The sequence below is a fragment of the Carcharhinus amblyrhynchos genome, chromosome 26, assembly GCF_965287045.1.
Source record: "Carcharhinus amblyrhynchos chromosome 26, sCarAmb.v2.hapA, whole genome shotgun sequence".
In the NCBI taxonomy this organism is placed as follows: domain Eukaryota; kingdom Metazoa; phylum Chordata; class Chondrichthyes; order Carcharhiniformes; family Carcharhinidae; genus Carcharhinus; species Carcharhinus amblyrhynchos.
Genome location: NC_137349.1, coordinates 13,024,026 through 13,048,926, shown reverse-complemented (window position 1 = coordinate 13,048,926; position 24,901 = coordinate 13,024,026). Strand labels below are relative to the sequence as shown.

Sequence of the window (24,901 nt, the reverse complement as noted above, 5' to 3'; positions counted from 1 at the left end):
GGCAGCAGGAAATGTAGACGGAGTCAATGGATGGGAGGCTGGTTTGCGTGATAGATTGGGCTACTTTAATGACTTTTTGTATCTCCTTGTGGTCTTGGGCAGAGCAGGAGCCATACCAAGCTATGATACAACTAGAAAGAATGCTTTCTATGGTGCATCTTGTAAAAGTTGGAGAGAGTTGTAGCTGACATGCCAAGTTTCCTTAGTCTTCTGAGAAAGAGACGTTGGTGGGCTTTCTTAACTACAGTGTCGGCAGGGGGTGGGGGGAACTGGGACAGGTTGTTGGTGATCTGGACACCCAAAAGCTTGAAGGTTCCGACCATTTCTATTTCATCTGTTGATGTAGATATAGGCACCTTCTCCACTACGCTTACTGAAGTCGGTGACAATCTCCTTCATTGAGGTTATTGTTGCTGCACCAGTTCACCAGGTTCTCTATCTCAATTTGAAATCTGACCCACTACAGTGGTATCATCAGCAAATTTGAGGTGGTGGGGAATTTGGCCACAGTCATAGGTGTATAGTAGGGAACTGAGAACACAGCCTTGTGGGGCACCAGTGTTGAGGATGATCGTGGAGGAGGTGTTGTTGCCTGACCGATTGTGGTCTGAGAGTTAGGAAGTTCAGGATCCAGTCAGAGGAAGATGCCAAGACCCAGGCCACAGAGTTTGGAGATGAGTTTCATGGGAACAATAGTGTTGAAGTCTGAGCTGTAGTCAATAAATAGGAGTCTGACATAGGTGTCCTTGTTATCTAGGTGTTCCACGGTTGAGTGCAGGGCCAGGGAAATGGTGTCTGTTGTGGACCTGTTGCAACAGTCAGCGAATTTGTAGTGGATCCAAGTAATCTGGTAGGCTGGAATCGATTCGTGTTATGGTGAATCTTTGGAAGCACTTCATAATGATGGATGTCAGAGTCACTGGCAGATAGTCATCGAGACATGCTGCTTGGGTTTCTTTGGTACTGAGATTATGGTCATCATCTTAAAGCAGATAGGGACCTCATTGTTATAAAGAGAGGTTGAAGATGTCCGTGAATACCTGTCTGAATGAACACAGGATCCAAGTGCTCATCTGGGTAACCTATCCAGGCCAGTCTTTTTCCATAGGCTGAACTTTGAGAAAGCTGCTCTGACATCTGCAATGGTGACCCCAAATACAGGTTTGTCTGAAACTTCCAGGGTTTGTTCTTGCAGACCTCTTGCTCAAAACAAGTGTAGAATGCACTGAGCTCAGCAGGGAGGGGTGTGTTGGAGCTGGCAATGTTACATGCCTGTTATGTCTTGCAGACCTCGCCATAGTCAGCAAGTGTCTGACTCCACGCAGACAGTGACCCAAGCCAGGATTTGAACCTGGGTCCCTGGCACCATGAGGCAGCAGTGCTAACAACTGATAGAAGTTTAAAAGGTTGAGGCATGGATAGAATGGATAGTTGGAATCTTTTTCCCCCAGAATAGAAATATCAAGAGGAAAATTTGAAGGAGATGCAAGAAGCAGGTTTTTTTTAAAAACACAAGGTAGTAAGTACCTGGAATTTTCTACAAGAGGTGGTGGTGGAAGCAGATACAATAGCAATGTTTGGGAGGCATCTTGACAGATACATGGATAGGGAGGAAATAGAGGGTTAAAGGCCACAGAGGCAAAAGGACTTTCATTTAGGAAGGTGTTTTGTGTTGTCACAGGCTTGGAGGGCTGAAGGGCCTGCTTCTGTGCTGTACTGTTCCTTGTTCTTTGCAGTGGTTCAAAATGCAGGTGGCTCATCACCTTCTGAAGGACAATTTTGGATGGTCAAGAAATGCTAGCTTGTCAGATACACTTGCATCCCATGACCCAGAGAGTTCCTACAGTGCAGGAGGCTGTCTGGCCCATCAAGTTTACACTGACTCAACAGTAAAGCATCTTACTCCAGCCCTCTGTCTGCCCTATCCCTATAACCCCACATTTACCATGGCCAAGCCACTTAATCTACACATCTTAGGACACTATTAGCATGGGCAATCCATCTAACTGCAGATCTTTGGATGGAGTGTGGGAGGAAACCCACACAGGCACAGGGAGAACGTGCAAACTCAACACAATGACTGTCAGAGGCCAGAATTGAATCCCTGGCACTGAGGCAGCAGTGCTAACCACCTGCATCCTGTAGCCTGAAATAGTAACAATTTTTGCAGTATTAAATGTTCATTCAATGACAATGGGGAGTTTGGACAGCAGAATAATACTTGCCTTAGCTGTACAGGTTTTTACAAGACCACATGTGCATAAACAATTACCAGAACACCTCAGAATAATTCAATACAGCAGCTGATTCGAGAGGAGACAGTTGGCAAGTTTGGATGAAGTGGGATCCAGGAAGAAAACACAAGGAATATCAATCCCTTTATTGAAATTTTATTGTTTAATTCCATCATAAAGCCAGAAATTCTAACAGTAGTGCCAACAGACAGACCCAGTCTGTGTATATATACACACAGAGAACAATCTTTAAAAGCAAGTGAGAATAACTAGCAGCCTGGACTTCTGCACAGTAACAGGGAGTGACTTGAGCAAGTCCGTGCAGACACCTCCCCACTTAAAGTAAAACATTGAATACAGATTCACCCAAAACATGGCTCCTACACCCTTGCCCATGAACCAGGATTAAGAATATAAACATGGTGTTTACTAATTGAGTGGGGTTAGAGTCCCAACAGAGCAGAGAATTGATCACCTCTTCCTTGGGGGATAAAACTCTGCATCTATCAGCAAATCTTAGGTTAAAAATCACCTGAAGCCGTATGGTTTTTTTTTAAACCAAGTTGTCTGATATCGCCTCCTTTGAGGCACGCAGTCCCCACTTACTGATGTGTAAATTCACGCCCTTTAAAACACAAATATCCTGTCGATGTATGGCATAATCAGCAGTTTTACATACATGTTCAGGAGTACAGTACAATTCTCAATGAAATGCAACCAGGACAGTTTGTATCCTCCATTGACCTAACCTGAAAATAATTCTCCAATTAGTGTTTAATACTGATTAAACCTCACATTAAAAAATACCTAATAGAAGGTTTGACATAAGATCAACATTGAACGGTGCTGCCCAAACAGCAGCAATTACAAAATAGTGTAAACCATAAACAGCTTATTATATATTAATTTTGAGAATAAATAACTGGATTGAAGTCGCAGCTTTTTAGTTACATGCTTGCGTGTCACGAGCTCTCTTTATTGCTCCTCAATGGAGTATATTGGATTCAATCAGCTGGCATCAGAACACAAGATGAGTTCTGTGTAAACAACAACGAGAGAGAGAGAGAGAGAGAGAGAGAGAAAGCGCGTGCCCCAGGTTGTCACACGTCTGGGGAGGGTCTGGAATAACTAGCCTCATTAACACTCAGACTGCCTTGTTTGATTTCACAAGCCACCCCCCTCCATATCTATCCTCTGCACCCCCAACTCACACCTACACCCCTTCCCCAAATTACCTCCCACCCCCCCAACTTCATTGGCTAAAGTCATTTGTATCAATAGTTCATTCAAGTTGCAGCAGGGCCAACTCAAATAATATAACCACACTCAGTCTGACTGTCCAGTAGAGTTTCTGTGCACTCTTAATACATATCCCAGTTTTTCTACTACCACCTCGCTAACCCTCTGTGTAGCCTGGATATCACCAATAGCTTGTCTTCAAAACACATCCGCTTGTCCTTTCAACTACTTCCATAAACCATCAGTCACTCAAGTCTCTGGAGGTTAAACGGTGCCCTTTAATTATCGACCATACCAGTATTAGCTATTCGAGCAAATCACCATCAGGTTGATGGTGAGTTTGGACAATGGTCAGGGTTCCTTCCCCAACTGGTAATTAAGTCACAGTTGGGATGCCAACATGGAGACACTGCAGTCTTGGGGAACACCACACTCCCAGATAACACAAATAGGTGAAGCCTCACAGCACACAGTTCCTCACCGAATGAGGCTTCACCAGACAGCAAACTATACCCTCATTCTCCTCATACCTATATCCACCTCAAGAAACACAACCCTTACTGGTTGGCTGGAACACTTCAAAGCATTTTACAATCACCAGATAATCAAGTTAAAGTCGTGTTGCCATGGAGACAAAGCAAGTCACAATGTCCCTGCTGGCACTTGTTGGAAGGATGGAGATTTACATTAAAACTAAGACTAAAACTGTCTTGGTTTTAATTGCCTTTTGTCTCCGCCGCTTCCTATTGCGTTGGTTTGATAGCATAAACAAAAGTGTGAGTGAGTTGAGATGAGGTGTTCCTCATATCCTGCTGGAATTCAAAATCAAATCTCAACTGAACTGAAACATCCATCACCATCACTGCAGTTTACAAATCCCTTACCTTGTACCCTCTAGGCCTCAGGATTGGGAAGATGGAATACAATCCTCCCAATTTTCCTCATCCACAATATTTAATTGAAGCTGATTAGCATGCAGTATATATATTTTATAAAGAACTATCAAAGCTCCTTCTGTTTACGGTGGAACATTCTAGAAGCAGTGATTTTACAGGTTAATTGAGCTTATTTGTTCTCTCCCAAGTCTAAGTGGTGTGGAATTCTAGCATCCATAAAAATACAAACTCAAAACCTGCCTGACAACAAGTAGCCGTTAATCGTAGCTTCCCTTTCAGAACTGGGTTTTAATTGATGATTTTCACTGCGAATTTTCCACTGGACGGAAAAAGTGCTGCTGTGTCAGCGCATCAGTCAGTTTGCTATTTGCCTCAGTGCGTGTAAATAAATAGTCTAACACTCCAAATAAACTTGGCAACAAGACATGCGTGGTCATTGGTGGGATAACTAGACCAGGATCCAGAGAGTTACAAGATTTCCCCCAAATCAATGCGAGCAAGCACTACCCTCCTTGGAAATGGAACATGACCAAGTGAAATCATTTACAGTGGAGGAAAGCCACACAGGACTCTTACTGACCTGTGGGAGAATTTATCCAGATTTGGGCTTATTCTATCACAGGTCCCAGTCCAAGAACTAATTCAATTACACGGTTAGGCTGAAGCAGAGGCTTCTTGGAGCAGGTAATTGAATTCCTAGGCCTAGTCCAGGAACTCAAAATAATTGCTGGGCTTTGATAAGGGACTTGGTCTAAGCCAGCCTAGCCAATGAGGCAAATCAATCACCTGCTGACATTGTATAAACTTGCATGAAGAACGAGTCACTCAGCATCTATGGAACCCGTGTCCCAGCATGATCAAGCTTGTATAGAATGAGGAAGATCAACTCCTAGGATTCAACCAGGATGACTTGGGCACCTACAGGTGACGAGTTGTAATTCTAAGCTACAACATTGACTTGCCATGTGAACAAAAAACACAAATACTTAAATCACACATTTCATTTACCGTAGACTTTCAGACCAATGGGCCACCAGCATGGGCAGGATTTAATAAGCTAGCAGCCCAAAGACCATAAGAAAAATCATCCCATTCCCAGAGAAACCAACGGTGCAACTCCTCTTGGCTTCTTTTACTTTGTTCCAAATGATTGGCAAATTGGGGATAAGATCAAAAACCCTTTTGCCATTTTGAGGGTTAACTGGCCACCACTTGAAAGGATTTGGTGCCACCAGGCAATATTTTCAACCCTTGGTCCCAACTGACTCTTGGACCCCCATCCCCACCACCCCCATTTGCCCACTCGTCACAGCTTGACTTCTCACCCAGCTCCCTGGTATTTGAGGAATTCTGTGCCTGGGGCTTGGCACAATTGTGCAACTTTTGAAGCATCGCATGAGCTGGGCAAATGTTTTTCAGGGTTTTTGCACATGACTTGATGCATCACTAGAAACACACTCCAGGGAAGGGTCTACGTATTTGCCTAGGGCAATCGGGGGATAAAACCAATATGGGCTTCAACTCCTGCCCACAGCAAAAGCACTCAGAAGTTCAGTCTATTACACATACTCCTGTTTAAAATTCAACTTTGCATGCCGGGAAGGTCTCCTCTTGCATGACGACCGTACTGTTACTCCCCAGTACGGTAATGTTCAGTGACTGCTGCCTCTCGTGGGTCTCCTGGTACCACTCATGCATGATTGGAGAGTCAAAGGTTGGGATTATGGTGACCTTTGAAAGCAAAGGGACAGCGTTACGAACAACTTTCAACGACAGCCAGTGAGAAATGTTCCAGAATATCAGAAAACCCTGTGGAATTTCTCGGGGAGGACATGGAATGGGACACAAGTGGTTCATGGAACTGTTAGTGCAGCCTAGAGTGCAGGATTGGAGGAATGTAAGAGGTCACGGGAGGGCTGTGTAGTTCCATGAAAAGAGAACATGTTTGTTGGGCCTTACAGCCACTTCCCATTTATGTTAAAAAATCTTCCCATTACTCAACCCCAGTGTGGAAAAAGCAGAACAAGGTCAAGAGACAGTCTGTACAAAATGCCATGGTGCGAATTACTAAGCTTCCCCTAGTTCCTCAGAGTAGACAGGCAACTTACATTTACAAACTCGGGAAGGCCCATGAAGCTTTAATGTCAAAAAAGAGTAGTTACTCTAGTAATATTGAAAAAACAGCAGAAAAGTTCAGCAGAATAAACAGCAGTGTGTTTATGACCAAATCACCTGGTTTTTGTGCTGTCTATTGATTAAAATTGACCTAGATACCTGGGAGGACTCCCCTGCTCTTCAGAGTGTCCTGGGATCTTTTACATTCACCTCAAGGCAGAAAGGACCTTGGTTTAACATTTCATCTAAGAGACAGCACTGCTGACAATGCAGCATTCCCTCAGCATTGCACTTGTGCACCTGTTCCAGGCGGACTGCAGCAGTTCAAGGCAACAGCCCACCAGCACTGTGACAAAGACAACTGGAGAGAAAGACATGGCTGCCACGATGTAACAATTAGAACCAGAGACACACAAGAAGCTGGAATGAGATGAGTGCAGAGATCTCGGAGGGGTTATAAAGAATGTGGGTAGAGGTTGGTGATAGATTATACGAATGGAAAATTCCCCTCACCTGGATATTATTCCCCCACACCATTTTGCCTTCTAAGAGCGAATCCAAAATACTCCTCATGGACCCCTCTTTCTGTGGGTCATCGCCACTTATGACATAGATTGAAGATCTCAGCCGTCTAAAGAAGTCTGCGTTGATTGTTCTGGCGCTGTAGTTGTTGGGGATGTAGGCAAGATCAACATAGACGGGTGGAGCCATAGGAGGACATTTACCCACTGAACCTGCAACAGCAACAATTCATTCATAGTAGGTTGCCCAGCAGAAATCTAAACCTCGGGTTTCAGATGATTAACTGAGCTTACATCTGCTGCTTCTTGAGACTTGCACTTTGCATTTTCGTAAAATTTTTCCTGAATGGCCCATGTCCCTTTGACCTGGACACAACTACAGAAAAGGTAATCTCCATCTAGCTAAAAATAAATTCCGGGGGGAGGATGAGGATGAGGATGAGGATGAGGATGAGGATGAGGATGATCCAAATCTTCCCCACCTCCTTAAATCTTCTACATTTCAGGGAAGTTTTGTCTTTATAGTCTAACCCTGTTGACATTCTGGTGAATCTACACTGCACCCCTTCAAAAAGCCAATATATCCCAAGGTGTAGTGGCCAGAACAATGCTCCAGCTGTGGTTTAACCAGGTGTTTGCAGCAACCTTCCCACCTCTTTACATTCTCACCCTTTAGTTACATTCACCTGGATTGGTTTTTGTAGCTGATGACTACATTTTATGATGTATATGCCAGGAGACCTCAATCCAATTGGAAGGACTTTGTGCAGGACCCCAGTGAGGTGACAGGAGGCAGAGTGGCCTCCTGTGCTGTAAATCTCACCTGTGTTGTGTAACTGACCTGTGACTGTGCGAGGTGGTTTGGAGCTTGTGGTTTGAGGATTCCTTCCCTTCTCCGAATTTATCGACTGGTTGGAATTCACACGGGAAACTTTGCCAGGTTGGTTGCTACTCTTGCTGCTTGTGGCCAATTTATCCACTTCTTTAGACGTCAGTTGAGGACCTTTTGGTTTGGAGAGAGTCGATTGTTTAGTGTTTTCGGTTTTCCGTGCTGCTGAGCCCAAAGTCGGCTTGGAACCCAATTTTTTGCCTTTCGTCCTCTCTGAGCTGGTTTTGGTAGAGTTCTGGGTCAGCACCTCAGGGTCTACCATGCAGGTGCCAGGCTGGGGTGGAGGTGGGTGAGGGTCTTTCATTGGGGCAGGAAGAGGATCATGCGGTCTGGAGGACAGGGCTGGATGAGACCTATCGGCAGGAAGGCTCTCTGAGTCTTCCTCGGAGTCAATGCCCCCATCTGCGGTGATGGACGGACAGTCCTCAGTCCCATGTTGGGCATCAGAACCCGAGAGGGTTGGGAGGGACTCGCTAGCAGAAGTTGGGGTTCTTTCGTCCAGTGCTGCCTTTCTACTGGAAGGAGACTTGTGACCTCTCCTTTGCACAATGGGCTTAGCAAATTCCTGGGAAAGATCACTCTCGTCTGACAATTCGCGTGGACTGGGGTTAATGAAGGAGGGGGAGAGTTCAGTCTTTGGGTGCTTAAATTCACAAGGCGATACAAGACACAAGTCAACATCGTGAGGGGATTCAGATGGGAGACCCGCTACTCGTGGCAAATGCCCATCAACTCCATCATTGTGAATTAATGCATGATCCCCATCCGCTGAGGAACGGGCTAGCGATGCCTGGGGAGGCCGGAAGGTGTCTTGCATTGACTTCAAGGGCAGGCTCATGCCATGGGGGTCCCCCTTCCCGGAGAAGGCTTCATGTTCAGGAGAAAGACCATTGAGAGGTCCCCTCTGATTGTCCTCTCGTGGAGACGTCAGAGCTTCACTCAGAGGTGGAAGTACCTGCTCAAAGGAGACGGACAGAGACTCATCAACTTCTGTGGAATGGGGAGAGCCAACTTCTGCTGGTAATGAAGGGGTTGTCAGAGTTGGCGAAACATCGGGGACAATTTCCTTGAACGGACTCAGGGTCAGAAAGCCAGTGTGTCTGTCCAATGGGGTATTGGCATTTTCAAATAGTGGCCGTGTGTTTGACTGGGGTGCTCCATCTACAGGCCTATTATTATGAGCATTATTCAGCTGGTTTTCCTCATTGAGGAGGCTGGAAACTCTCTCTATTAAACCATCTTCACTCCTGGGAATGATCTCATCAATTGGTGATTGATGGAAGGGAGTGTGGCCAGCACTGGCAGGGCCAGATCCTGGCGGAGAGACCATCTCGAGGGTCCTCTCCTCAGAGCTTGCACAATGGTCCTCCACAATCTCCTGGTTGTTGACAAACATCTGCCCTTTCAATTCATCTGGTGGCCCGAGCTCGGTCGGCGTTAGATCAAAATTAACACTACGATCACTCCGAGGGGTTTTAGCAAGAGGTGAAAGGGCTGCCATGTTCCTACTGGGACTCAACTTTTCATCAAAATACCTGAACTTATCAGGACTTTCCATCTCAAAACCATCTTCATTTTCAGTACCACAGATCAGACCATTAATATGATTAATTCTAATCATACCTTGATCAGATTCAGCCTCAGCATCACCTCTGGCTTCCCCTTTCTCCTCCGTGTTCTTGTCTCCTTTATGCGTCTCAGGCCATGCCAAGATCACTGCTTCCTCGCTGGCAGGGGCGTCCGTGTTGACAACTCGATCGTCAGCTTGGGGAGAAGATTCAACCTCGCTTCCGTTCTCCATCGTGGTGAAACCCTCATCAGGTGACGGTTCATCTGGCAGCACCACTGTCCCCTCTGACACCATCTCAGCGCCGCCGGCCTGCTCTGCTTCCTCCAGCTTCTCAAAATCTGCCGTCATGTCCTCCGGCGTGGAGAGCTTGGAAGCCCCCAGTTCAACTCCCTTCTCCGAGAGGGATCCACTGCCAGGATCTTGCTTGCATTCTGACGCAGAGCCCTTTTTCTGAACTTTGGGTTTGACTTGTCCTTTAGCCAAAGGAATTGGATCCTTTTTCACCTCTTTATTCTGCACAGGGCCTTTTGCTGATGTTTTTCTGCTGAGAGAAGACGCAGCCACTTTTTTAACCGAAGTCTTTGCTCCTGTTCCTTCATCCTTTTTAGACTCCTTCTTAACCGGCTTTGCCACATCTTTTCTCACCGTTTTCTTCTCCTCAGTTTCTTTTCTTTCCTCCTTTTTAGAAGCTTTCACATCTTTGCTCTCCTCTGATTTTGCTGATTTCACCTCTTTCTTTTGCAGTTTCTCCGCAGACAGTTTAGGCTTTGTGTCCGTTTTCAGTTTGTCGCCAACTGGTTCTCTCGAATGAGAGTCTCTCGCCCCCTCGCTCGGTGTTGCCGCGTCAGCTTTGGGTTTTCCCACCTTGTCCCTCCTCTCCACCCGATGCTTATCCCTGGCAGACCCTGGCCTCACCCCCACCAGGTTAGACTCAGAGTCACATCCCGTTTTGACAGACGACCCCTTGAGGCTTTTCAGACTCTCCCGACTTTCTGCTCGTTTCGGCTTGGAGCCCTTCTCTTTTTGAAGAGCTTCCAGCTCGCTTTTGGTAGCGGAGGGCTGCTTCAAGAATTCCAGGTGCTTCAGCCGGTCTAATCCCTCCAATATTTTGTTTTGAGGAGTGCAACCAGGAAACAGCACTCTGATTATCTTCTCAATCTTACTCGCCGGGTGCCAAACAATAAGAGCACAAATGCTCACCAGGCATGGAATGGGAACCTCTGCACCTTTGGGCCAGCCATTGCCTGTCCACTGTTGCATCAAGTAGTCCAGGTCTTTACTGCCTTTACTTGGGTTGAGGACATACATCTCCAGACGTCCAACTCCCATCTTTTGAAAGAGAATGATTGGTTCTAAAGCAGTGCCAACAGTTCTGCAGAGTGGCAGGGGTTCAATCCGCAGCAGGTTCAGATATTGAAGTGTCAAGCTAACCTCATCGATGCTACGCCGGACATTATTTCTCTCGATATGTTGGAGCCGTTCAGGTGCATTGAGAAACATGACGCCAATCTCGGGAGAAATGAGATGTTTCATCCAATCGCCGTTCATTTCTGAGCTGAGAGACTGATCCTCGTCCAGTTCCGCTAGCTTCCTGTGCAACAGGCTGTTAATCCCGGGCAAGTTGTCAGTTCCAATGTGAGTCAACAGGACGGAGTCGATCCTGTCCAAGTGACGGACGAGCTTCCAGAAGGAAGATTTCTGATCTGAACCTCCATCCACCAGAATATTGAAGCCATTGACGGCAAAGAAGGCGGAATCTCCCCGTCCCCCAGGGAAGATGTAGCAGCAGGGTTTGGAAAGCTTCAGGAAGCCCACAGTGGCCGGGGGCTCCAGCAGGTCAAAGGGCGATGATGATTCCATGGTTTCAGAGAGATATTCCAGGAATTCCTGGAGTCCTTCCATCTGCGGCAGAACGACCGGAGGATTCAGCCTGATCTCAATGAACTCCTGGAGGCTGTGCTTCTCCAAGCTGGATTTCTTCCATTCCCCAAAGTCAGGGCAGACGAGGGTGAGGCTGGCCTTGTTAGCAGGAGGTGTGAAACTCAACAGCTCTCCAATCTAAGAGGAAATCAAAAGGGCAACTTATCAATACACCATCCTTTAGACATCAGAATAAGTTTCACTTCATTCAAAATCCTACTGCTTGTTCTAGCTTGCACACAGTCCTGGTATCCTTTCATCTCCAGGCTCGCTAACCTAAAGTTTATTATTAGGGTCACAAGTAGGCTTACACCAACACTGCAATGAAGTTAATGTGAAAATCCCCTAGTCACCACATTCTGGCACTGGTCGGGTACACTGAGGGAGAATTTAACGCAGCCAATACACCTAACCAGCATGCCTTTTGGACTACGGTAAGAAACCAGAGCACCCAGAGGAAATTCATGGTGGAACAGCGACTGAAGATGGGAATCGAACCTGGGTCCTGCTAACCACCACTGCTGCCTGACCTAGATTGGCTCCTGGTCTGGCAACACCTCAACTTCAAAAATTTTATCCTCATTTTAAACCATTCTCAAACATTCCCAGCACAGAATACAGCACAAGGTTAGATTCTGGGTGGAAACTGCCAGCAGCCTGAGTATGAACGAGCTGTAGCTCAATTTTGAAATCACTGATTGTAAGGGACAGCGAAGCAGCAACAGGGTTAACAGAGAGAGTGAGAGAGAGGAGACAGCAGTGCTGGAAACAACCTCCTTGTCTGTGAAGATCTGGATGAAATCCTGGAACGTGAAGGATCCTTTCTGCAACAGTAGATCACCCGATTCCTCCAGACACAGTCCAGCCAATACCAAGAGCTTGTGCCGGGATGGTGCTGAAATCAGAGTCCGTACCTAGAATGGAAACAGCCACAGGAATTAGCTGTGGAAACAGGGCTCAGTGTGTTGCATTGCACTGCGCTGTCAGCCTCCTGACTCCAGTTGCTGCACTGGACTGAGTTTAAAAGGGAATGAATGAGGTGGCACCAAGCTCAGCGTCAACTCAGAATCAGAGCCACAAAAGCCCCTTTAAGGGGATCCCCTGGCCAACTGGTCCAGTCAAATAACAGCTTTATATAAAACCCTGCAGTACACGGGGACACACCCAATACATCACAGCTAATCATCAGCAATGACAATCCGCTTCTGCATAGCAAGATCCCACAAACAGCAATGCGAAAAATAATCCGAACCTGCATTATAATGTTGGTTGAGAGATAAATACTGGCGAGGACACATGCACTGCGCCCCTATCCCCTGGCACCAAGCTGCCTATCACCCCCATTTCAGAGTTATTGATGAAAGCTGCTCAATATAACAGGCGGCACCCAGAGAATGAGCTCAGGGCCGGGGGCTGAAACGGGGAGGGGGCAGATTGGAGGATAAAGGTCACAAGGTCAAAGAGGACAAGCTGATGCCTCACCTCATGACACAGGCACTCATTGGAGGGATTTATCAGAACCAATGTTTCCAAAGCCTCACCGCGGTGATGGAGAATCTTCTGGCCTGAGAGAGAAAAGACAAGTACACGTTGAATAATGAAACACCAATCCCGCGAAGACCCAACCACACACGAGCAGATACATCTGTCACTGCATAACACTGGGGCACAGCACTGGTGGGGACGGGTCTGTCACTGCATAACACTGGGGCACAGCACTGGTGGGGACGGGTCTGTCACTGCATAACACTGGGGCACAGCACTGGTGGGGACGGGTCTGTCACTGCATAACACCGGGGCACAGCACTGGTGGGGACGGGTCTGTCACTGCATAACACCGGGGCACAGCACTGGTGGGGACGGGTCTGTCACTGCATAACACCGGGGCACAGCACTGGTGGGGACGGCTGAAGGATATTAAGGAACACTCTGGATCTCAGCTTCCCACCTCATGATCCTAGTTTTCTAGTCTGGCTCTTCAGCCATCAATGCACTGATCAGCAGTGAAAATTAAAAGTCTCTCAAACCAATGCACTATTCTGTCAAGTCGGAATGAAAACGGCTCAATCCCTTGGTTTCTCAACGAGTCCATGAGGACAGCAGAGAGGCCTTTGTGTAGCCGGAAGATACCGACATCCGTCAGCACACACACACCATGGCTAATCCTCTGCCTGAATGAGGAAGAGAGATTAGAGACTCACAAGGACAGCATTTCCTTCCTCCTCCCAACTTGACAGTATTGAAACATTACCCCAATCTCACTGCAGTTAGCTAAACCCTCCACTAACAGTGCAGCAAACAGCAACAAAGCTGACCGGATCAGACAAACAAACAATGTAACAACAACTTGCATTAATGTAGCACCTTTAACATAGTAAATCCTCCCAAGATGCTTCATCAGAGCATTAACAAACAAATCACAAAGTGATATTACAGAGGCAGGGCCAATCAATAACGTCAATCCAAACCAAAAATATCCACTTCCTCAGCCAGAAATACAGTGGGTTAAACATCAGGATTTAGAAGATAGAACATAGAAAAACTACAGCACAAACAGGCCCTTTGGCCCACAAGTTGCGCCGATCACATCGCTACCTACTAGGCTTACCTATAACCCTCAATCCTATTAAGTCCCATGTACTCATCTTAAAAGACCCTATCGAATTTGCCTCTACCACCACCAACGGCAGCCGATTCCACTCACCCACCACCCTCCAAGTGAAAAACTTACCCCGACATCTCCTCTGTACCTACTCCCCAGCACCTTAAACCTGTATTTTCACCAACACCCTGGGTTCCCCAAGCAAACCCAAGCTAATCACAATGTGTACGCGCTCAGGATCCAACACAGTTCCTACAGCACAAACATCACTAGCATTGTACATCTGGAAATGTTTGATGGGGACAGTGTAGAGGGAGCTTTACACTCTATCTAACTCCATGCTGTATCTGCCCTGGGAGTGTTTGATGGGGACAGCAGTAAGTATAAGCAAGAAGCAAATCCATCTCAAGCAGCTAAAATTCAAATCTGACTGCAGATTATACAAATTATAAGCAAATGAATTTTTCTACACAGCTGGCTTTCTCACCATAGAATGGAATGCACCATCTCAAGGGAGAGTCTTTATGCATCAATAATATATTGGACACAGATTAATTTTACCGCAATCTTCCTCTTGCATAAGATGGGCCTCTCTCCTATTGGACGAGAAGTCTGCCTGGAACATTATCCAAACATACTCCCCTCCATAATGCACTAATTGGACTGAGTATCAAGTTGCAGGGTTGGGATTCCTGCCATTGTTTGGTGGCTATCTGATGCCCCTGGAGTGCTGACATTCTGACCTGCTTTATCCTAGTCTGCAGGAGGAAGAGTCCATTAACAGCAATAAGACAGTCACCAATAATTCCAATTGGGAATTCAGGAAAAATGTCTTTACCCAGAGTGTGGATCTCTCTACAGGGACTGGAGAAAGCGGATTGTAGAAAATGTATACGAGAGGAAATTGGATAAACATGAGAAGGAGAGAAATAGAAGGGTCTATTGATGGGATAAAACATAAAGACCATAAGATATAGGAGCAGAATTAGGCCATTTGGCCCATCGAGTCTGATCCACCATTCAATCATTGCTGATAAGTTTCTTGACCCCATTCTCCTGCCTTTTCCCTGTAACCTCTCAGTAAATACACTCAATGATCCGGCCTCCACAGCCTTCTGTGGCAGGGAATTCTATAGATTCACCACCTTCTGGCTGAAGAAATTCCTCCTCATCTCAGTTCTAAAGGGTTGTCCCTTTACTCACTGCACCCCTGGATTGGAGTCTCTCCTACAAATGGAAACATCTTTTCCACATCCACTCTATCCAGGCCTTTCAGTTTTCTGCAAGTTTCAATGAGGTGCTCTTTCACGGCACGGTGGCACAGTGGTTAGCACTGCTGCCTCACAGCACCAGGGACCCCAGTTCAATTCTGATCTCAGGTCACTGTCTATGTGGAGTCTGCACATTCTCCCTATGCCTGTGTGGGTTTCCTCCTACAGTCCAAAAGTGCGCAGGTTAGGTAGATTGGCCATGCTAAATTGCCCCTTAGTGTTAAGGGGACTAGCTGGGGTAAACACATGGGGCTATGAGGATAGGATCTGGGTGGGATTGTGGTCGGTGCAGACTCGAAGGGCCAAATGGCCTCCTTTGGCACTGTAGGGATTCTACGATTCTATAGAAAGTGGGAGGAGGCTCACACAGGACATTTTCACCAATGTCGATGAGTCGGGGCTGCCAGATTTATTGAGCTGTGAAAGAGGGTTTAGACTGGCACCACTTTGCATATGGAGGTACCACAGGATCATGGCAACACAAACAAGTGAGAAGCAGCCAGGTCAATTCATGGCAAGAAGCTAAAACTAAAAAAAGACTGCAAAGTGCAAGCTCTGGGTCAAATTGCAGGAGAGGCCGGGAGATATTTTAAAACCCACCAAAAAAATCAATGTAAAGACTTTCAACAGAAAAAATAGAAGTGTTGTGTTTCACAGCAGCTCAATTCACCTCCCCCCTCTCTCTCACAAACCCTGCAGGTCAGAACAAAGTCACTTCTTGGGACAACAAGTTACTATTCCTCTATGAATTGTTAGTCTGCAGTAGTGGGACTGACTGCAGCGAGTGCTGCGTGAACAATGCTGCCCTTCAAATGAGAAAAGCAAACGGCAGCAAAACAGAGCATATCAAAGCTACCCTGTGGCTACCCTGATCAGTCTCTGCGCATCACACCAACTCACAAACAGACTCTGATGTGAGTGATTCAGTCACATGCCTCAGCCTCACTTTTTAAACAATATTCACACTCTGTACCAGTCAGCAATCGGCAGGGTGCCCTCAAGCGCTTCTCAGCCAATGAGGTACTGCAAGAATGTCCAGTTGCTACTGCAATAGGAAATACAGCAGCCAGTTTGTGCACAGCAAGACCCTATTAAAGCCAGTAAAACCAGATAACCAACATTACTAAAGCGGGTTAAGAAAATAAACGCTCAGTTGATTCAAAAAAGCTCCCGCAGTTCCTCTGGCAGCATTACTGGAAGAGATCACCGGGGGACATATACAATTCGATGAGTTTCATCATCCACTATTTTTGATATGGCTTCACACAGATCATTGCTGCATTTGTGTCTGTTTAAGAATGAGGCTGTCACTGGCATTTATTGACCATTCCAAATTGTCCTTGGAGTGGGGCTGAGCCACCTTTGTGAAGCAGTTCATGTGGAGAAAGCCCTGCCATGGTGAGCAGACAGTTCTCAGATTTTGACTCAGTCAGTGAAGGAACATGATTTATTTCTAAGTCAGGATGGAGGCGAGACTTTGTAGGGCGAAGGGGTGAATGCTTGCAGGTGTGGGGGGGGACAGGGAGGGACATTCAAGCATCTGCTACCCTTGTCCTTCTGGTCAAAAGGCACACTGGCAAATTATTGCAGTGTATTCTGTAGAGGATACGCATTGTGCCTTGCTGCTGCAGGGACTGAATGGCAATGTTGAAAGTGGTGGAAGGTGGGGGTGCAATCAAGAGGTTGCTCTGGATGGCATTGAGCTTCTGAAGCTGCACCCATCCAGGCCACAAGGCTGTGCCTTGTAGATAGTGGACAAGTTTTGGGTGAGGAGTCAGGAGTTGAGTTACTCTCTGCAGAATTCCCAGCCTCTGACTTGTAATGGTAAGCAATGTTTCTGTGGCTAGTGACAGTCAAATGCAAACCCCAGGATGTTGATGGTCAGGGATTCTGCGATTGAACATCAAGAGTCAAGGGGAGGTGTTAACCTATTTGGACTAAAAGCACATCACACACCCTCCTTTGCACAGTTATCAACTGATGCAATCAAAATGAATATGTTGTTCAAAAACCCCCAATATTTATTATTTATTTCATTGCTATTTTTGAGCAAGTTGATTGGCCATCAGCATGATAACTGTACTTGGCATCAGTATGAATTCCTGGTGTCTATAAGTGTAGATGAGATGTGTGCAGTCATTAAAAGTATGTGCACCCCTCCCTGAGTTTGTCTCAAAACACATACAGCTCAGTGCTCAATCACCAAGCTCTGCTTCTGAGGCAGAGAGGAGGAACAGAAACTGGACTCAATATACATGGACACAGCTGACCAAGATTCCCAACATTCACACCCTTCCCATAGCAAGAACACCTGTTCCCAACAGTCAGAAGGAATCCAGGGCTTAACCTTTTCCTCGCCAACCTCCCCAGAGACAGGGAAAGCTTTGTAAGGAGAGACAGAGGAGGAAGAATCCTGGAAGCGTGGAAATCCAGACAGGATAACAAACCCAGTACGGTCAAACCACCCCACACCCATAATCAAAGCACAAAACAGACATCTACCACTCATCCAGAAAGGAACGGGAATCTAATACTGAAATGAGAATAAGGAGCTGGCAGTGGCCATGCAGTCCCTCAATAAGATGCTGACTTGCCTTCCCAGCCCTTGATTCCGAGTGCCTACAAGACTATGGAATTCTTTTACACTTCCCAAATGAAAGTCACTCACACAACATCCGTGATTAAAGGGTTTGCAACGATCCCAGTCATCTGCAAAATATGTATTTCAGTGTGTTACTGAAAGGTTGCATCATTGTTGAAGGAGCCAACTTTGTGATATGTTAAACTGAGGCACCATTCACCCACTCTCGGGTGAATGTTAAAGATCCCACACAGTAAGAAGTCTCTCGACACCAGGTTAAAGTCCAACAGGTTTATTTTGTGGCAAAAGCCACTAGCTTTCAGAGCGCTTGCTACTCCTTCGTCAGGTGAGTGGGAGTTCTGTTCACAAATTGGGCATATAAAGACAAACTCAATTTACAAAATAATGGTTGGAATGCAAGTCTTTATAGGTAATCAAGTCTCAAAGGTACAGACAATGTGAGTGGAGAGAGCATTAAGCACAAGTATCGACATAGACAAATTTCTACAAAGATGCCAGAAAGCAGACAAGATACTGAAATAACTTGCTCTTAACTAAGGCTGTGGACTACAGCTTCCATTTTATAGCGCCTGTCACACAAAACATCAAGGCACTTAAACAGCAGCAATTACCAAACAGATGCTTGATGCCAAGCCACAAAGGAAGATTAGGGATGGGTGCCCAAAAAGCACAGCCCATGGTGGTGCCATTAAAATCAGCAAGGTTCAAGGGGCCAAAATTGGAGCAGCGCATAGATGAGGATTTAAGGGCTAGGGGTGATTAGAGTTAGAGGAGGGGGTTGCAGATTTGCAAACAAGAATGAGAATTCTAAAAATGAAGCACTGGGGTTGGGAACCACTGAGCACAACTGATGATCAGCTGGGATTTTGACACAAGTCAGCAGAACGTAGAAAGATAGGCGGTCATTCAGTCCTTCAAGCCTGCTAAATCAGTCATTATGATTATGGCTGATTGTCCAACTAAATAGCCTAATCCTGCTTTTCCCTTTGATCCCATTCCCCCCCCTCCACCAAGTGCTATATCCAGCCACCTCTTGAATGCATTCAATGCTTTGGCATCAATTACTTCCTGTGGTAATGAATTCCACAAGCTCACCACTCTTTAGGTGAAGAAATGTCTCATCTCCATTCTAAATAATCTACCCTGAATCCTCAGACTGTGACTCCAGGTTCTGGACTCCCCCCACCATCAGGGACATCCTCCCTGCATCTCTCTTGTCTAGTCTGGTTAGGATTTTAAAAGTCTCTATGAGATCCCCCCTCATTTGTCCGAACTCCAGCAAAAACAATCCTAACCTAGTCAATCTCTCCTCATACATCAGTCTTTGGAACATTGGATGGCCTCAGGTCTGTGTGGGAATGAGGTTGGTCAAGGTATGGGTGAAGATTTCAGCAGATGATTGGAGACAGGGTGAAGTTGAGCAACAAGGGGAAATTGGGTAGACTGAGATCTGTGGCAGAACCTTGTTTAATACAAGGATACAAACACTCTGGCAACGAGAGAGGGGGACGGAATCACTAAGGAGCAGAGTCTGTTGCTGGGGATTGATGAGTGATTTTGGACTTCCTGATATTGCATTTATTTGGCACTGCTCAAATAAATGCAAGTCTTTACCCTGGGTGAATCATACGCCGCCTACACAGATTTGAACAAGGGTGTGGAAAAGGGAGATGGAAAAAGGATTGCAAGGCCTGACATGGAGACAGAGTCCCTAGTGACCAACAGCACTGCTGGGATTTGTGCCGCACAAACCAACTAAAAGACTGCAGCAAGTTTGACAGATTCTGCTTGTTCAAACAATCACCGGTTTCATCCCACTGAGAAGTCTCACAACACTAGGTTAAAATCTAACAGGTTTATTTGGTAGCACAAGCTTTCAGAGTGTCGCTCCTTCTCATTGAAGCAGAGAAAGCTGTGACTTAGCCACAAGACCCCATACTACAGAGGGCTGAGAGTTGGCAGATATCTCAGGGCAATGACTGAGCAATCCGTGATGCTCATTCATTCTTAGAGAGCACCCCTCCCCACCCCCTAATTCAGTCGGCAGCAAGTCACAAGTGACAGTGCTGGACAGGGGTGACGCAACAGGAATCACTGCACTTTCCTGTCCATCAATGGCAAGTTCCTCAGCAGAAGATGCCATCTCAGAGAGATCTTCCCTCCAATACAACTATTCATGTATGAAGCTGGCCAGCCAATCACAGCAAGATATTCACCTTTAGGGGACATCATACCAGAGCACCGTTCCACCACACTCCTCCCAAACAGAATTAACACTCACTCAGGCATCATCCCCACGTTCCAACACTGATACATGGACAAAATGCGAGTGAGAGCCCTGACCACACTGCAGTCCCAGGATACAGAAACCAATTGTGGGAATGATAGAGGCAGAGACCAGTTCACTCAACTCATCTTGAGGAACGCAGCCTTTCGAAATAGACATTTAATCAGTCTTGCACTGCTGCTGCTGACCCAAAGACACTGGGATGGAACCTGAACAGCCCCCCCCCAAAAATAAAACACATTTGAGCTCCTTTAACTGAAGATTGATTATCTGAAGGAGGGAGGTCCCCTCAGTTTCCTGCCAATATTAATCCCCTGAGCAACACGAGAGAATTTCAGATCAAATCAAAATACTGTGGGTGCTGGAAAATCTCAGCAGATCTAACAGCATCTGTATGTTTTTTTTTAAAAACACCACCATATTGAGTTTGGATGACCCTTTGTCAGAGCTGACTCAAAACGTTGGCTCTGTTCTCTCTTCACAGAGGCTGTCAGGCCTGCAGAGATATTCCAGCATTTCTGCTTTTGCTGCAAGAGAACTTGCTGGATTGGCTACTGTAGCACTGATGATGTTGCAAAAAGTACTTCACTATCACCAAGTGTTTGAGGACGTTCAGATTCTCCGAAGCTGCTACATTGAATAGATATCAGTTCATTTTTTTTTCAACTGGATATTCCACAAACTCAACGAGAATTGTAGGAATTGGGGCTGATAGGGAACGGTCCCTGCAGGGTTATATAATCAACACTATTCAAACCAAGCTTGCCTCAAGTTTCACCAATGAAAACATCACCAAAAAGTCCCCAAACTGTCAGTGTTTGAACCTCACTCAAAACCTGCTGCCAAGGATTGTAAAGGCCCATTGGGTGGATCTGCAGTCCCAGACGTTTGCACAAGTCACAGCAACAAATGAAATTAAGGTCTTACCTTTCCCCTCATCAGGAAACGTAGCAGAGTGTCTGGACACAAAGAGTTTCAGTTGTTCATCAAGGTTGAAAGCAGCAGCGTCAATGTCCCAGGAGAGAATCCCTGGAGAAGAAACACCGACCATGAGGGAGAGGCAGCAACATGGGCATTGGGGGAGAGGTGGGGGAGAAGGAACAAAGGGGCAACAGTGAGATACAGGTGTCCAGACACACAGACCTCAGTCAGCAAACAGGTAGAAAAAGAAACAATTCAGAAGTCTTATGGAATATTGGCTTTTTATCATGGGAGGCTAGCGATGGGGCAGTTTGAACTGCACAGATGGGAAAGTGATGCTTCAGTTGTTAATCAGCCTTCATCAACTCCCACCGTGCACACAGGCCAAGTTTATCAAATATGACCTCAACATTTAACCATTTCAGCCCCAATATCATTGTGGTGACTCTGGATAACTCCTTGCTCCAATTGATTGAGAAATGGTTAATGCTTCAGGTAAATGGTCAGTTCTGACTGAGACTCAGCATTCCTTACATTGCTGATGTTATTTCACCATTCACTGTACAATTATTTTAATTACCAATGGGAACACCTACCCAGGTAGATGGCAATGACAGTAAGGGGGGAGGGGGAGGTGAAATCAGACTCTAAGACAACGGATACCCCACAGAAATGGATTTCTTTAAAAGGACTATAATGTGTAATAGCACATTGGGACAACTTGGAGGTGGAGAGGGACCCATAACTTGCATTGATTTAGTGCCTTTAAGTACACTCCCAAGGGCAGTGGCGACTGTAGGAGCAGGAAATTGACACAAGGTACATTGTGTCGGAAGATGAAACTAACTCATTGTATCCGCCCACTCCAAATACAACATGAAGCTGATACATTGTATCTCAGCTTCAGGCCCTGTGGACACACTGTAGCCATACAGGGCCTGAAGCGGACACACACTGTATCCACAGCGCCTGAAGCTGAGATACACTGTGTCCAGCTCTCTGACAGCAGACAGGGACCGCGGGAGATGCGCTGGGCCGGCGAAGCGCTGATCATCCGGGATTATTATTACAGGGAGATCAGGATCCAGATGGCAATCTCTTCCCTCCCTCCCCACGTTTTTCGGATCCTACAGGAACAGGATATCCCGCAAGGAGGCGTTTCTGCGGGAATGCATTAAAAAAAATTCAAACTACTGCAGAGACCGGCGGGAATCCCGCTCGGATCACAACTGCCCCCAGGATACGGAATGGGTTTTCCCCCTCCACCCCCAAATCACAAGCGGCCCTTTGTGCTGCGGCTGGCTGGGTTTTCTTGCTGCTGCTCCCGGGAATGGGGCTGGGAAAGATTGGGGAATCAATCCCGAGAAAACCACAAGGAAAAGGACACCTCCCCTCTTTCCCGGGGCTGTGTTTGGGATTCCCTCCCGGGCAGAGAGGGGACCGAGCCCCCCACCCTGGGGTATCTGAGCCCGGGACACCTCTTCCCTGCAAGGCTTTAGATCAGGAACAAAAGGGGGAAATTTCACCCCCAAAATATTCACCCCAAATAAAAACCCAGTGGCAGGAGTGACCCCCCCGGGGGGTGGTTACAGAGACTCAGACCCCCGGGGGGAATTACAATCCCGGCAGCGGGAATCCCAGCACCCCGGGCTGTCCATTCAACTGGTGAGCGGCTCCCCGTGTCCCTGGGCGGGGTATTCAGCCACCAGGACCGGGGTTTATGGAGCGAACTCCCGATACCCCAGGAACCGGGCTGCAGTGACCCACTGCCCCCCCGCCACCCTGGCCTGGCCTGGCCTGGCCTCCCCTCCCCGGGGCTGTGGCTCGCTCGCCCAGTCTGATGAAAGGCCTCACCCTGCTGGATGTGAGCGATCACACGCTGCAGCAGCTCGGCTCTCCCGGCCTCTCCGAGCACCACCAGGGCGGAGGCACCGCTCCCGGAGCCGCTTCCTCGCTGCGGAGCCGCCATCGCCCAAACCCCGCCCACCCCGTCACACCTCATTAATATGTAGCATGACCTCACCGGCGGCCAATCATCGCACAGCAGGGAAAGCGGCGGCCAATCAGTGCAGAGCAGGGAAGCGGGTGGCCAATCGGCGCAAAGCAGGAAAGCGGCGGCCAATCAGCACACAGCAGGAAAGTGGGACACAACCGGCGCGCAGCAGGGAAAGGAGGAGCCAATCAACGCGCAGCAGGGAAAGCAGCAACTAATCATCGCGCAGCAGGGAAAGCGGCAGCCAATCAGTGCGCAGCAGAAAAGCAGCGGCCAATCATCGCGCAGCACGGAAAGCGGCGGCCAATCAGCGCAGAGCAGGAAACCCATCACTGATTTGTATCCAATGGACAAAGGCGCCATTGGCTGAAAGATTCAAATCAGATCCAAATCCAGGAGGGAGAGAGAGGAGGGAGGGTTGGTGAATGGGGATAGGGAGACTTTCAGAGGGAGGAAGGATAGGGAGGGATGAGTGAGGAAGGGAGGATAGGGATGGGGGGGTGGGACTGAAGGAGACATAGAGTGGAAACCCTGGGCAGAGTCCTTTGATTCTTGCTCCGAAGTACATACTCCAAATAAAAAACAACTGCATTTCTGTAGTCCCTTTCTCATCCTCAGCACAGCCCAAAGATGTTTTACAGCCAAGAGAATACAACAGTGAACTGCACTTCGAGAAGTAATGTTGCAGCAGCCAATATACACACAGCAAGATCCCAGAAACAGCAATGTGATATTGATCGCAATTCTGGACGTGGGGAAACTCCCCAGCTCACTTTCAAATCACAAACGATGTATCTTTCACATCTGGAAGGGCAGATGTTTAATTTCCCGCCTGAAAGATGGCTCCCACAACAATGCAGCACTCCCTCAGCACTCACCCTCTGGCAGTGCTGCACTCCCTCAATACTGACCCTATGGCAGGGCGGCACTACCTCAGACAGTGTGGCACTCCCTCAGTACTGACCCTCTGACAGTGCAGCACTTCCTCAGTACTGGCCCCCTGACAGTGCGGTGTTCCCTCAGTACAGAGCCTCTGACAGTGTGGGTCTCCCTCAGCACTGACCGTCTGACAGTGCAGCACTCCCTCAGTACTGAGCTGACTTGAAGAAGATGAAGACAGGATTTGTATTTTTCTCAATCCATTTGTGGGTCATGGGTGTTGCTGGTTGGCCAGCATTTATTGCCCAACCCTAGTTGCCCTTGAGATGGTGATGGTGAGCCTTCTTGAAACACTGCAGTCCATGTGCTTTGGATTGACCCACAATGCTGTTCAGGAGGGAATTCCTTTAAGTTTAAGTTTATTTATTAGTCACAAGTAGGCTTACATTAACACTGCAATGAAATCACTGTGAAAATTTCCTAGTCGCCACACTCTGATGCATGTTCGGGTACACTGAGGGAGAATTTAGCATTGCAATGCATCTGACCAACACTCTTTCAAACTGTAGGAGGAAACCAGCGCACCTTGAGGAAACCCATGCAGACACAAGGAGAATGTACAGACTCCACACAGATAGTGACCCAAGCTAGGAATTGGACCCAGGTCCTTGGTGCTACGAAGCAATCCAACACACAAACCAGCCTCCCATCTATTGACTCTGTCTACACTTCCCACTGTCTCGGAAAAGCAGCCAGCACAATTAAGGATCTCATGCACCCTGGACATTCTCTCTTCCACCTTCTTCTTTAGATTGGCTAGGAGGGAGTTGAAGAGTGAGTTAAGAAGGGCTAAAAGAGGACATGAGAAGACTTTGGCTGATAGGATTAAGGAGAATCCTAAGGCGTTCTATAGATATGTTAAGAACAGAAGGTTGGTTAGGGCAAGATTAGGGCCAGTTACA

The 24,901-nt window shown here is 47.1% G+C and overlaps 1 protein-coding gene across 1 annotated transcript; it reads right to left on the bottom strand.

Moving 5' to 3' along the window:
- Window positions 1-2,365: 2,365 nt before the first annotated feature.
- Window positions 2,366-23,036, bottom strand: LOC145358492 (microtubule-associated protein 1S-like). The gene is made up of 7 exons (XM_080212603.1): window positions 22,922-23,036; window positions 21,074-21,175; window positions 12,867-12,949; window positions 12,158-12,298; window positions 7,847-11,522; window positions 6,998-7,218; window positions 2,366-6,100 (listed from the first exon to the last, which is right to left on the bottom strand). The coding sequence occupies exons 1-7, from the start codon at window positions 23,034-23,036 to the stop codon at window positions 5,945-5,947; spliced, it is 4,494 nt and encodes a 1,497-aa protein (XP_080068729.1). The 3' UTR covers window positions 2,366-5,944.
- Between the last annotated feature and the right edge of the window lie 1,865 nt (window positions 23,037-24,901).